Source organism: Drosophila obscura, unplaced genomic scaffold (genome assembly GCF_018151105.1).
Source record: "Drosophila obscura isolate BZ-5 IFL unplaced genomic scaffold, ASM1815110v1 contig_29, whole genome shotgun sequence".
Lineage (NCBI taxonomy): Eukaryota > Metazoa > Arthropoda > Insecta > Diptera > Drosophilidae > Drosophila > Drosophila obscura.
In genome coordinates this window covers 342,335-356,772 of record NW_024542816.1, presented here as the reverse complement: position 1 = coordinate 356,772, position 14,438 = coordinate 342,335, and the positions used below count along the sequence as shown (strand labels likewise).

The following is a 14,438-nucleotide window of genomic DNA, read 5'->3' as shown; positions in this document are numbered from 1 at the left end:
TTCGTTGACAAAAAAAATACAAATAATTTATTGAACTTATTAATTCTTTGCGCTATTGTTTCTTTGTGTGCGTGTGTCTCTAGTTTAGTAAATGTGTGTGTGTGTCTGTGTGTGTGTGTGGGTGTTTGTTTGGATTTCAACTTAATGTTAGCATCAGATCAGCGTTAAAGATAATCATTAAAATAACACCACAAACAAATTAGCTTGGGGGTTAGGTTGGGGCGCATTCTGATCCTTCCCTTCCCTTACCCATGGATGCCATGCCCTGTCTGTCCTCCTCACATATGTACATATGTACGAGTAGATTAACACCATACAAAAACAAAACAAAAAAAACAAGAATACATTCACGAAAAAACAAACGGAGATAGAGCTAGGGAGTAGTGTTGGGGTTGAAGAAACTGCACTTATTCTGTTAACAATTAATAATTATTCTACGCTAGATTTCATCCATGTGGCTCGGCTCATCCTTCCTGCTTGCTGCTGCTGCTTCTGCTGCTGCTGCTGCTGCTTCTGCTTCCAGACTAATGGGTAGCTCCCGATCTGTGGGCCAGGAAAAGGAAGTACGTGCCCGCCGCATAAGCCAAGAAGTTGAACAGCCCAAAGACGCCGGCGGCCGTGTTGGAGCCGTTGCCCTTTTCCTGGGACTCCGACCATCTGGCCAGCTGAACAATGAAACCAATGAAGTACAGCAGCGTCAGCACGGCGGTGGTGATCAGCTCCTGCGGGGTGCGAAGGAATCAACATCAAAATTATAAGTTTTGGCTGCAAATTTCTGCTTCAGTGCGACGCGATGGCTACTCACAGAGAATATCCAGTTGACGGCCACATTGAGGGCCTCGCGTATGCCCAGGAAATAGGCGGCAATCAGCAGGATCGTGATGATGAACGAGATGACGATCACGAACATAAAAAACGAGGTGGCCGAGTTTAGTGGCGGGGCGGCCAGGGCCATGCAAATAATGCCCAGAACCTGAAAGTGAATTGCAAACAAGAAGAGAACATTCATGAATGGTTATGGTTATGGTATGGTGCGGTACGGTACAATGCTCATGATCTCCAATTGACTGGAGCCATGGCCATGATGTCACCCTTAATTGAGCACTAATTTCGAACGAACGAACGAACACCCTGTCTGCGATCGATGAGCGAAGTCAGTCAGTCTCATGCATAGCTATAATTTATTGAAAGCATTAGGCAGGCAGTCTTCAGTGGAATTTCTAAGCTGAATACTCTCTGCTGAATGCTAATACTCGCTGACGATCTGCGGGCCAAGTGAACGATATGCCCCAATGACACGACACGACGTCTATCGGTGACAGAGAGGAGCACACCCCACCCCACCACACCACACATTTGTCCCTCGACTCGTTTTTCGGGCAATTAAAAAGTAATAAACATTTGGCGACGAACAGGTGCGCAGTCCCTGTGCCATTGCCATTGAATTTTCTTTATCTTGTGTGTGTGTGTGTGTGTGTTGCTGCTGCTGCTGCTGCTTTTGGCTAAAACAAAAGGCGGGTAAAAAGTGAAAGCTGAAAGTTGTTCGCCGGGTCGGGGCCGGGCCAAAAGCGACTTGCTGCTTGTGTCGCTTTTTCTTTTGCCTCTGCCTTGTCTTTGTGAGTAGTAGTACATATTACTATCTTGCAAGCAAAATTAACCAACAGAGACAGAAACAGAAACAGAAACGGAGCAGATGCGCATTGCCGGGGCGGGGCGGCTGCTGCTGAGAAAATCAAAGGCTGATTGAAACATCAGCGATTTTGTAGATTTTTGATTGCAAACAAAACAAAACATCGTCACAAATGTCCAATTTTCAGGTATGTCTGTTTTGTGTATAGATAGGTCCCATACAATGGATGTGTTCTTGGAGCCAGAGTCCCATATGTCCCATCCATGCAGGGTATATCGGTGAGGGTATGGTATCTGTCTTCGGTTTTGCTGGGGCCAGCACACGAGTTTAATGTGTGCAAGAATCATTTTATCTCAGCTGCATCCAAAGATAGTTATGATCAATAATGGAAACGATTTGCCGATTTGAGGCTTCGGCCATTCGTTGGCCTGTTTTTATTAGTTTCCGTTGCCGCTCCCAGACCAAAAATTTGCGTCACGTTTTGAAAGAAATCTGAAAAGCTAGCCGGAAAGTATTTAAATTTTATTTCTTTGAAAGCATAATTTATGTGCAGCTTTGGGTGTGCTGTGGAAATGCTGTATATATGTATTAAGCGAATGACAAGTATAGCTACATATATATATACATATATACCATGTAGATGTGGTATGTGGTACATAAGTGGATGTGTTGGTCACAGCTAATATACAGTTTGGATGTATAAAAATATACATATATAGTATGTATGATATATCTGCTGCATACATATGTAAATGTGTATATAAAAGCGTAATGCTTGGACACACTCAGTTTCCACGGGTCCAGGGAAGAAGAGCAGCCCACAGCCTGCCTGCCTGCCTGCCTGCCCTACCGCCTGCTAGAACCAGGTTCGTTCTAGTTCAGTTGCGGTTTAAATAATAATTATTTTTGGCCACAAAATCAATTAATGTTAATATAAATAAGCGGATGTATGTATTAGGAAACAATTACCACTTGGATAGTGCAATATCTGTAAAGATTGTCAGACACATCAGGAAGAATCTCTAAATCCATTTGTATTCTTTTCCGACATTTGTTTTCGAAGAATTGTGTTTGTTTTTCAACAGTAATTACAAACCTACATATGTATGTATGTATGTCACTGTTTTACGTATGTACTTAGTGAGTGAGTGGGTGGGTGAGTGGGTTGGCTCCCCTGCTCAGGGCACAAGTAATGGGCAATTTTCTTTGCTTTGTGAAGCATGAAAAAGCAGTGCCTGATCGTCGCACACATACATACATACATATGTCATAAGTAATACCGATCGTGGAGCATGGTTCTGGTTCGCTCGCTCATCATTTGCTATTTATTTACGCGTGCGTTTGGGCCTGATCAATGACATGAGACGCCACTGAAATGTATCTAGTTCTTGGCCTCCGCCTTTGCTTCAGTCCGAATGTCTGAATCCAAGATTCAACCCATGCACAGCTATGGGGCAAGAAGCCAAACAAATCGCCATCGCAATAGCTGATACATACACATGTACAGGATAATGATTGCCCGGGGAATAAACACACACATACATATATGTACATATCTGACGTCTACTGGCATTCTACAGATCTTGAAAGATGAGCTCATTTCAGTCAGAGCTTCGTGCACTTAGTCACCGACAATTACTTAACAAGCATACATACATACATATATACAAATATACAAATATATACAAATGAGGGGCCAGTGCAGTCCGTTTCATAAACACATTTGTGCAATACAATGAGGAAACCGCTCTTCAAACTACAAACAGGAAAGCCTGGCGGCTTAAGAGCTGCCCAGCCCTAAAGATGGAAAGACATTCTTTAGGAGAGATAGCCCCAGCCCCAGCACCTGCAGCTGCCCTTCAATGAAGGAAAACCTTACAGAACTGTAACGCCCCTTGGCTGGATCACTTTGGCGATCTGTCACCACTGTCACCACCCCCATACAAACGAAACAACGGGCCAAAACAAAGCTCTGCTCCTCCCGCCTTTTGGCGAACATCCACTAGATCTTGTAGTAAAAATCTGACACCAAATGTGTGTCATGATTTCCGCTTTTGGAGGGGAGAACATTAAAATGAATATCAACAGAAACAGAAACTGAAACAGAAACAGAAACAGAAACAACAATAGCCATAGCCATAGCCATAGCCATACTAACGTACTACAACAATGTTGTGCGCTAAATGTAGACCCACCAGCTTCCAAAATACATGCATACATACATACAAACATACACATACATATACATTACGTAATGTCTATTATTATTAAGAAAATAAACAAAAATAAACACTACAAATTAATAATAATAATAAATCGTGCCAATGCTATGCTATATGAATACGTCTGCGATATATGTGGAATATCGAAGGAATATACTAGACAAGTACTTGCATATATGTATGTGTATGTATATGTACATATGTATGGCACAAGTACAAGTGGGGGAATGCAAGGGAATGGGTCCAAAATACTAATGGCCTGGACAACAATCTTATCTGCAATAGGAGTATTACATATATGTATGTATGTATATATGCACACTATACACACAGCATATATGTAGGTATAACTGATAGATGGGCTTCAATTCGTGACAGAGTTCTGGGGTTTTGGGTTTGGTTTTGGTCTGCCTGGGGTTGGGGCTTGGGTCCATGGGTCCATGGGCCGTATGAGTAATTTTCGGTCAGGTGTCACCAGGCATCAACAGGCAGTCGAAGTGGCTTAATCTGTGCCTGGCTAGCCAGGTGGGGCAGGTGGGGCGGCCTCATTATCGCTGTCCCCCCTGATAACCATGCATATGAGTAATGGCCGATTAACCATTAGCCAATGACTCACGTCTGGCTAACTTATAGTTATACATATGTATGTATGTATGTACATCCATATGTACATTGTACATAGTTTCTTCGGAGGGTTTGATGGAGACTTTAAATGGGGCACAAATAAATGCAGGAGTGGGCATATTCGTGTAGACTATCGGAGTTCTACGATAAGATTAGTTGGTCGAAATAAAATGATAAATCCCCTTTGACAGAAACAGAATACCAAGCTACATACATACATACATATGTACATATGTACATACATACAGAAATATTGGATCAGTCAGTCTGGGGCATGGGCATGGGCATGGATCAGGTTCCTTTGAATAGTTGACTCTTTGACGAGCCTGTACCTGTCACTAGTCACCGCATTCGAGAGCCCGGCACTGGGACTGGGACTGGTAATCGGCGAGAGTCGGTTCGGGGTCGGTCGCAGAAAATCAATAAATAATAGCACTTAATAAACGAAAGCTTATTGCGATGGTAATCATATCAGCACTTTAACCCTCCCACCCACCGTTGTCCTTCACATTCGCGTTCCCCCAACTAAACTGTAACTCCCCATCCTATTGATTTTTCTATAACAACCGACGGCGAGTGCTGTCGGCAGTTAATAATGCATTTTTCATGTGTACGCTCAAGCAGTTGTCACCATCCCACCCACCCATCCGCGCTACGCCACACCACACCACACCACACCAGACCCCACAAAAACCCAAATACCCAAATGGGGGTTTTCATTAATTATTTGTCCATATGGTTAGCCCTTGTTTTGGAAAGTAATTATATATGATGCAAGTCCAATTGGTGAATACTTTCCGCAACAAATTGGGCAGTTTAAAGTCAATTTTTGAAATTATTCCTTCGATTTGTGGCCAAGAAAAAGTATCGAACCCAAAGGAACCCAAAGGAGCCTGTAAACAAAATCAATTATCGTAACTTTTGTGTATTTTGGGCAGCGACAATCACTGCAAGGTGTACTCTTACTCCCATGACCAGAGACGAGTGGCAAAAGGGGGAGACGGGCACCGCCTCAGTACCAGCAGCAAAAGCAACATTCTGTTGTTGTGTTGGCGTTCAATTGACAAACAACTTGCTGTGGGCAGATCGGTCAGATCAGAGCTGCTAGCAGCCGGCAGTCAGGCAGTCAGGCAGTCAGTCAGTCAGCCCACACGGCGAAACATTTGTTCCCATTATCCCAAAACAGAGCTCGTCTCGTTTGTTCGTTCGCTTGTGGGAAAATTTAAATTCAAATTCAAATTTAAAATTTCAATCGAAATATTCTGTGGTAATAGTAATCGAAGCGAAGCGAAACGAAACGAAATGAAACAAATTCCAGCAATAGCATCGACTCTTCTTTCCAAGGAATTGCATAATTCTCGAAGGGGTACGAATGGGGGGGGGGTGGGTACCGAGGCAGCCGTTGACCACATGCCCCATGGCTCACATGTCCGCTCTTCTTTTCATATTATTTCTCTGGGCTTTGCCGTGATTTCCTATCTTATCCGTCGCAGGTCTAATGAGATCCTGACACACACGTGAGTACATGCTGCAGGTACAGTGAAAGCTTCATGCTAGCTGGAAATCAGAAGCCTCCACTGTGTCCACTCCGGAGTGCTTCCACTGTATACTGTATACGTACGTATGTACGTATATGGGCTGCCAATGTGTCAATTGGTAAGCCTTTTGATAAAGGTAAGATTGAGAAACCCATAGATAAAACTGTGCAAGTATCTAGCCCGGCAGGTGTTACAGCTGGAGGGAGGGGGAGCGCCCGATAACTAACTGCCTGCCCGATAAACACCCAATGCAATTGGCTGCAAGTCTGCCGAGTCTGCTGTCCGCATATACCAATTTTGATTTCGGAATACGAAAATAAATACTTACGAATTCCACAATCTTGACGATGCCCGGCAGGGTGCGGAAATAGTCCATGTTGAGCCGTATGGCGCTCCAGAAGCCCCCATCGCCGCTTGATGGTCCGCCGGGTGGACCATTTGTTGTAGTTGTTGTTGTGCGCTCAACATTGACAACGGTCTCGACCATTTTGATGCTGGGTTTTTATTTAGTTTTATTTATTTAGTTTATAGATCGATTGGGAACGGAACTATTTTTAAAACACTGTTCCGCGTTCGGTTTGTCACAGAAAATAAGAATATTATTCAAAGAATATATGTATATGTGATGATGTGAAGCTCTCTCTTCCCCTCTAGATGCAAATACAAGATCGGTGTGGGTATACTCGTATATATGACACCCTCGCGCCACTGATTTTTAAATATATAGCGCCAATCGGTGCGTGTTTGTGTGTCCGTGTGTTTGGTATCTGATTAGCACAGAGGCACAAGATCGGGAATGCGATGCGTTGCTGTGGCCACGGCGGACGAGACGCGTTTGACGGCAGGCAGAGTGTCGTGTCGCAAGGCGTCGCCGATTGTGACAGCGACGACGAAGCTTATTACCTGCGCTGCTTCGCTGCCGCTGCCGCTACCACTGCCAGTTAGCTACCTGCAGCATAACGGTTAACAAAGCCAAGGTATATAAATAAACAAGGTGGGGGGCATGGCATACCCACTCCGATCACTATGATCACTATATTCTTGGGAGGCTCTTACTTTACGGATCCGCTTTATGTACAATCCGTCGATAGATTACGTATTTACTATACCCTTTAAACGATACATCTGATATACACATGCCCCTGAGACATGGCCACAAAATATGACCTCAGAAACGAAAGCGAGTTGTTGGGAAAGCCCTCTCTGGGAATGCCTCACCTTATGTTAAGAGACCTTGCATAAAATGAGCGAGGTGCGCTCGCTCCCATATTTCTCTCTCTCTGGCAGGCGGCTACACACTCTCTCACACATCTCTGCTGCCCCCCCTCGCAAGCACAATACATAGTTGCGCCTGCGCTGTGGACTCTACATTTATTGCAATTTTCTGCGTCTTGCTGACTACTCTGCCGGCACAGCCAGCTATCTCCGTCTCTCTCTAATTCGCTTGCACTGCTTAGTGCCCTGCTTTGTTACTGTCTCTGTCATTCTGGACGCCCACTGCCTTGGTTGCGGTTCCTCCCTCTCTGCAGCTTGCATTTGATTATTGCCTCACCATGATTTTGTTTGTGTGGAACATTTTTGGTTAGGTTTTATTTTGGGTGCAATTTCCATTGAAGTGTATGCATTATCTATGATACAAATTGCATAATATACGACAAGTAGTAAGTATAATTTTAATAACTTAAATTTTGGTGTACACCCGGGGCAAGATCGTGCTCGGAAACCACACAAGGGATAGCCAGCCTACTATCCTACAGAAACTGTGATCTGTGAGGGCTTTCCTCTTACTTTAACTACCTATGGGAGCTTAATGCGAAGTGCAGTTGATATTTTTTGAATATTTAAAATTTTCATAAAATTTGGTATGTGTAGAGGCACATCCGTATCCCGTATCGGGTGTCGCGTATCGGTTGGGATTGCCCCGGGATGCATATCGTATACAATTTTGGTTCACCGGCTGCTGGGACTCACCCGCACAATCTGTACAATTAAGTGGTAAAACTTATGAAATAAAATATCTCTGATGCCTGGCAAACAAAGGGAGCTCCTATCCAATTAAGTATTGGAAAAAACCATTTTTAAAACAAGTTAAATACGCGTAAAACGTACATACATATGTAAAACAACAATTAGCGATGCGAATGTTTCGAGCGTGTCTTGGGTTGACGGCACTGGGAAGGACTAGATAACAAATACGGCGGTGCAAATACGGTGCAGGATTGCAACTAAACTGGGGACGGCTCACAAGGACACACTCTACAATGGGTGCAATGGGAGCATTGGGTGTAAGGGGTCTACGTCTACAACAATTACAATTTGACCACAGGAGTATTTAGAGTGGCGGACACTCATGAAACAAAGTACAAAATATATAAGCTTCCTTTTCAGCAGCCCTCAGCACTCAGCGTCGCTGGGGATGAAGGACCGCTGCTGCTTCTGCTGCTGCTGTTGTTGCTGCTGCTGCTGCTGTTGTTGCTGGCTGCTGGTTCATTTGTCTCCAGCTCGACCAGGAGGGGTGTTGGCACAGACTCAACATCAGGTTGGGGCAGTGCAGCCTGCTCCTTTTCTTTCTCCTTTTCCTTGTCCTTCTCCTGCCGTAGAGGTGGTTCAGCTTGTGCTTCTGCAGGTGTGGATGTTGTTACAGGGGAAGGCGGCGCTGAGGAGACTTTGTCTGGTGTGTCTGGTTCAAGCTGTGCCTCCGCCTCCGCCTTCGATGGAACATCGAGCAGTGCATCAGCTGGCTGCGTCGAAAAAGGGATGTTCCTTTTGAGCTCGTTCTCGTTGGGCTCATCCGCCGCTGATGAGCCGATAGCTGCAAGGGCGGCTATAGCTGACGCTGAGGTGGAGGCAATGTTGTCATCAGTTGGGGTAATCGGCTTGAGCAGATTTCCCAGATCTCGTTTGCGTTCCCGTTCACGCTCTCGTGCAAACTCCTTTTCCTTCTCCTTTTCCTTGAGATAGCTCTTGTCCTGCGAGGGGCACTCGAGATGGACGCAGTGGAATATCTGTATTTGGGACTAGTCATGAGTTGATTCGCGGCACCGGCCAAGCCAACGGATAGACAATTGCTTACCTCATTCGCTGTATTTCTGGTGCCCACAATCCGTATGAAGACAACGGGCCGGGGCGTGAAATGAAAGTTCTGCCAGGAGCGAACCTTGTCATTGCGCCGGTCCACCACTATTTGCCAGTCGCGGCGATTCGTCGAGGTCTCAATGTAGAAGCTGTAGGTGCGATCGTCGCAGTCCCACAGCAGCAGACGCATCGAGCCCACGTGATAGGGCTGCCCTAGGCGGACAACGATATCGCCGCTGCCCAGCTGGTGGCAGGTGTATCCCGAGTCCCAGTCATAGCGCACATAGTCGCCGTTGATGAGGGCATTGCGGGTGCGGCTGACCCCGTCCGTGACAATGGCGCTCAGATCGACAGTGGCCACATTGCGCTGGGGGGCCACAAAGTGGCCGACCAAATCGGGCACATTGCTCGTGTGCATGGCCTCCAGTCCGACCACGTGAAACACCTGAGACCGATGGGGAGGGGGAATCCTCAATTGAGAAGAATCTTTAGATGCAAGGAAACGCCGCTGGCTTACCCGATTGACGGTGTTCTGTGTGCCCACGAGCCGAATGTAGCGGACCGCACGAGCCGGAAAGTACAGATACTGCCAGGATCGGCAGTGGAACTCGCTGTAGTCTACCACGCACTCCCAGTGCATCATGTCGCCAGAGACCTCCACGTAGTAGGAGTAGGCCCGACTGTCCCGGTCCCACAACAGCATGCGGATGTGATTTATCATGAAGGTGGTGCCCAGTTCGACGACAATGCCGGCATCGTTTTCCGTGATCGAGTGTCGCGTGTACCCGTTCTCCATGTCGTAGTCGGTGACGTCTCCGTCGAGCAGGGCGGACCGGCAATCGCCCTGAATGCAATGCGAATCATGCTTTTCCGTGGCCACATTCTCATCGGGCCACAGGGCGGCCCTGTAGGGCAGCGACTTTGAGGTGCTCCTCTCTTGAAGGGCATCGAGTATTTTGTCCGGCTCGAGAATGGTAGAGGGTCGCACCACCTGCAGCAAATCCTCGAGATTCATGAGTGGCAGACGGACGAACGAGACGACCGACTTGATGTCCACATTCGGATTGTACCGGCTCCATTTCCAAACGGCCTGAAAGATGTGCACCTCGGCGGCAAAAAAGGAGTCCCGTCGCAGCACTTCCTCTAGAGATTCCTGCAAGATTACATACGCATATACATTAGGGATTAGCTGGTGCGTGTCTCCTGGTTGAATGACTCTGGCCCACCTTGGAGAGCATTTTGAACGAGTCGTGCTGCAGCAAGTCGCGAGCATTGCGATCCATGAACGCCAGACACACATTGGTCAGCTCGTCCAGGTTGTAGAGGCGCGCTGCATCCAGAATCATGCACACATTGCTGAGGGCCAGATACTGACGCAGATATTTGGATATGGCCATCTCCAGGTCCTGGAACCCGTACTGGTTTGCCATGCCGAGGACGTCAATCACGGCATCCTCGTCCAAGGTGGACAGCAGCAACGTGCCCGAGTAAATGTACCGCAGTAGCACTTTGAACGGATCCAGCGACACCTCCAGCGTAATCCGTCGTTGTGTCGTCTCTGACATGCCCCCGTAGAGCAGGGCTCGGAAGTACTCGCTGCGCGCTGCGAGAATGACGCGATGGGCCGGCAGGAGCTGCTCCTCGACAACGAACTCCACGTCCGAGTAGTGCTCGTTCATGCAGAGTCGAGCCATGTCAGCCGAGAAGCGGTCGCACAGATCGATTTCATCGGTGAACTCCTGCTCAGGTTTGTTACTCTTGCCGGTGGAGGAGGACGATCTATGCATCTTGTGGTGTCCCTGGCTGCTCATTCCGTCGCTGGGAGCCTATGTGTGGGCCGAAGTCTGTTGGTGTGTGTGTGTGTGTGTGTTGTATAACTGCACGAGTGTGAGTGGAGTAAGGAACTGTTAACAAATGACGCCGCAAGACAATTGCTCGAATACCCTCGAGTGTCAGCCGGATAGGTTGCTACGATTGACCCCTACCCACTACTCACCCTCGTATTATGGCTTTTTTTACTACGTAGATTATATAGATTGTACGCCTTGCCCCCGCTTTCAGGCGAAAAACAATATTTTTTTAGAGTATTTTAATGGAACCTAGGGATGTATGTTGAATATATATTGACATATCGATATATATTTATATTTTTAATATAGATATTTTTGTGCGATATTTTTCAAATGCAGTCCTAAATAATTGCCATTCACGACGAACAATTTCAAATTACGTATTTCAGACCGAAAGAAAACCAACAACAATACAAAGAAAAAAAAACTTCATGCAGATATGGTATTAATAATGACTATATATTACAGTACAATAATTACATTCTTGCACACTTACTCCTCCAGGCACTTGTTGTAAAGTAAAGTGTTCCAGGAGTCCTATTTTCCAGTTTATAAAGGTTGGTTTTGCCGATGTTTGAGTAAAATCATCGATGTCTGCAGCCCAAAACATCGAAGATATCGGTGTTAACATCGATGTTTCTTCGCTCGACTCTCATCACAACAAAATACGAACTACACGAACACGGTTGCAAATAAGGCCAGGGAAAACTGCAAAAATCAAATCCACACACACAGTCAAACAGCTATAGTTATTGTCGATTTTGTTGGACCTAAGAAAAAAAGTGAAAACTGCGTCTCCTAGCTGATTGTGCTAAACTTATCAAAATCATGAAGTTCCAGTATAAGGAAGAACATGCTTTTGAGAAGCGTCGCGCTGAGGGCGACAAGATTCGTCGTAAATATCCAGATCGTGTACCCGTAAGTAACAAATATATAAGTACATATATATAAAATTATATGGAAAAGTGTTGTGTGTGTATGTGGTGCCTGCACAAGTGTGTGGCTATGTATGTATGCGTTTGTTTTGCGTCGTTCGTATCTTTTTTTTTTGTTGGCAAGGAAAAATCAATAATGCGCATATTGATGTTGTTGGTAATTGTTCATAAAATGAATGTCTGGAGCTAATAACAAAATCGAATTTTCTAACCACAAAACGCCTTTCTGCACTTGCAAAACAATAGCAAAATAATATTAAAATGAAAAATTGTCTTACACACATACGCACGCATACAAACGTACATGCATGTAGAGTTGCTTTGTCTTTAATTTTTTTTGTCTTATTTTTCGTTGTGCGTTTTGAGTGTGTGTGTGTGTGCGAGTGTGCGCAAGCCAGCTAGCTGTTCCACTTGCTCAGCTGTTGTGCTGTTGTTCTCTTCCCACTCTCCTATGCCTTCCTACACATATCCCCCACCAAGCATCAGCAGCAACCCCAACCCCTCTCCTCCGCCCAACCAGTTGTTTTTGATTTTGTATTTTCGGTTTTGTTTGCCTGCAAAAACAAAAACGAATACTGCGCATAAAAACAAAATCGCTCACTAATACAACCAGTCGGTTGTTGTTTTTGTTGTTAGCAATTGTTTTTGTTTGTGCAGCAACCGAAACAGCACAGAACCCTCTCTCTGCTGCACAGAAATTAGTCATAGTCTGAAAGTGGACTTCTCCATTGTCTGATATTGCTATTTCACCATTTCCATTCCATTTCACCTTATCAGCGAAAACTCCTCGATCAGCCCTCCTGCATGTGCCCACCCCCTCCCCCATCCGTTGCATTGCTTCGATTGTGTAGTGGAGTCGCCTGAGTTGATGTTTCGATTCAGTTGCGAGTCCCTGCATAAAGTCTTCTGATTTTGAAGCATCTGCAAAGGGTACATTTGTATGTACATTGTACATTATGTTCATATTCTAAGAGAAATCAAATCGCCTGTTTATATGCATGTGGGTATTGCTTTTTGTTATTTTTGATTTGCTGTTTTTTTTGGCAGCCACAAAAATCACATAACAGCTGACCGAGCGGCAGAGCGAGAGGCAAGGCCAGCTGGTTGGTCAGACCATATCTATGTACAATGTGCATACATATCCAAACGAATTCAATATCTAAGCCAGTATAAGCGTCTATAGAATCCACGACACCTTGGCCGCGGCCAATGACGCTTACCAGATTGGCTAATGCGGCTAACAAAGGGGGAGGGAAAGGAAAGAGAGAGAAAACATAGCAGAATCAGCTAGAATGCTAATCGCATGTATATTCATTGTGCTGATGCTTCCTGCTCCAAGTTAAACTTTAATTCGGCTGCTAAATAACTGGCGGGGTAGGTGGAATGGGAAGGGGTAACCAGTTAACGCCAAAGATAATTGAGGAATTCCTCATGTGATGACACCCCTAAACATTTGTGAGGTATCACGTAGTCGAGCATACAACGAGCAACTTGTGTGGCGACACTGAAAAATGCAATTACAATTTCATGATTTTCGCCAAATGTGTGTGTTTTTGAAATATTTCAAGGGCACGTACTCTACTCTATAAAATGTTTTTATTTGCTTGTTATTCAACATCGAACATTACTGATTGCCCCTCTGTTGTATTCCTGCAGGTGATTGTAGAGAAGGCACCCAAGGCACGCATCGGGGATCTGGACAAGAAGAAGTATCTGGTGCCATCGGATTTGACTGTGGGCCAGTTCTATTTCCTCATACGCAAGCGCATTCATCTGCGTCCCGAAGATGCCCTCTTCTTCTTCGTGAACAATGTCATTCCACCAACATCGGCTACCATGGGCTCCTTGTACCAGGTACGTCCTAAGAGCCCTCCTCTGAGTATACTCTAACCTAACCATTTTGAATACTTTAATTATGCCCGCAGGAGCACCACGAGGAGGACTACTTCCTGTACATAGCCTACTCCGATGAGAATGTCTATGGCACCTACTAATCTTAAAGGAAATGGAGATGAAGATGAAATGAACCCCCTATACAGAAATCTATATATATAAATCAATATATTTTATGTTTAGCATGCAGCTTATACAATACGACGCGAGTTAGCTAAACGAATTGAGAAAAAAAAAACCACAAAATGCAACAAGATGAACTTAAAAAAATGATCTGAACAGAGGAAATGAGCAAACCAACAAAAATGAATTGTTATGTGAACCTTATTTTATATATATAACTTTTTCTATACACCTTAGTATTTCCGATTAAAAGTATGCTTTTGTCCTACCATTAACTCTTGGGGCCCGTTCGATTCAGCCCTTCCCCCCCATTTACGTTACATTGCTGTGCCTGTGCTGGTGGTCCGTACAATCGAACCCGTACATACATACATTGCTTTATTCGCTATTTTCTGTGTAATGTTTTTTCAACTTTCTTTTGTTTTTTTTTTTTGCCTTTAATTTGTGTAATAATGCAGCAAATGATGTGCATATTTAGTGTGTATGGTTATGAATAGGACTCTCTCGGTTTAAGTCTACGGTAATTAATCTATTATTAAATAAATAAA

At 45.0% G+C, this 14,438-nt stretch overlaps 3 protein-coding genes across 4 annotated transcripts; 1 reads left to right on the top strand and 2 right to left on the bottom strand.

Moving 5' to 3' along the window:
- Nucleotides 1-488: 488 nt before the first annotated feature.
- On the bottom strand, nt 489-6,874 carry LOC111077525 (proteolipid protein 2). The gene is made up of 3 exons (XM_022371833.2): nt 6,343-6,874; nt 806-973; nt 489-722 (listed from the first exon to the last, which is right to left on the bottom strand). Exons 1-3 carry the CDS (start codon nt 6,499-6,501, stop codon nt 525-527), a joined length of 525 nt encoding a protein of 174 aa, XP_022227525.1. The 5' UTR covers nt 6,502-6,874; the 3' UTR covers nt 489-524.
- Nucleotides 6,875-7,576: 702 nt separating this feature from the next.
- LOC111077522 (BTB/POZ domain-containing protein 9) lies at nt 7,577-11,195 on the bottom strand. Of its 2 annotated transcripts, none has more exons than XM_022371827.2 (5): nt 11,086-11,195; nt 10,316-10,966; nt 9,607-10,242; nt 9,088-9,534; nt 7,577-9,031 (listed from the first exon to the last, which is right to left on the bottom strand). In XM_022371827.2, exons 2-5 carry the CDS (start codon nt 10,898-10,900, stop codon nt 8,399-8,401), a joined length of 2,301 nt encoding a protein of 766 aa, XP_022227519.2. In that variant the 5' UTR covers nt 10,901-10,966; nt 11,086-11,195; the 3' UTR covers nt 7,577-8,398. The 2 variants fall into 2 exon arrangements, with proteins under 2 accessions (XP_022227519.2, XP_022227521.2); XM_022371829.2 differs by having other exon boundaries at nt 7,577-9,019.
- Nucleotides 11,196-11,587: 392 nt separating this feature from the next.
- Nucleotides 11,588-14,142, top strand: LOC111077526 (gamma-aminobutyric acid receptor-associated protein). Its single transcript, XM_022371834.2, has 3 exons — nt 11,588-11,857; nt 13,531-13,728; nt 13,800-14,142. Exons 1-3 carry the CDS (start codon nt 11,768-11,770, stop codon nt 13,866-13,868), a joined length of 357 nt encoding a protein of 118 aa, XP_022227526.1. The 5' UTR covers nt 11,588-11,767; the 3' UTR covers nt 13,869-14,142.
- The last annotated feature ends 296 nt before the right edge of the window (nt 14,143-14,438 follow it).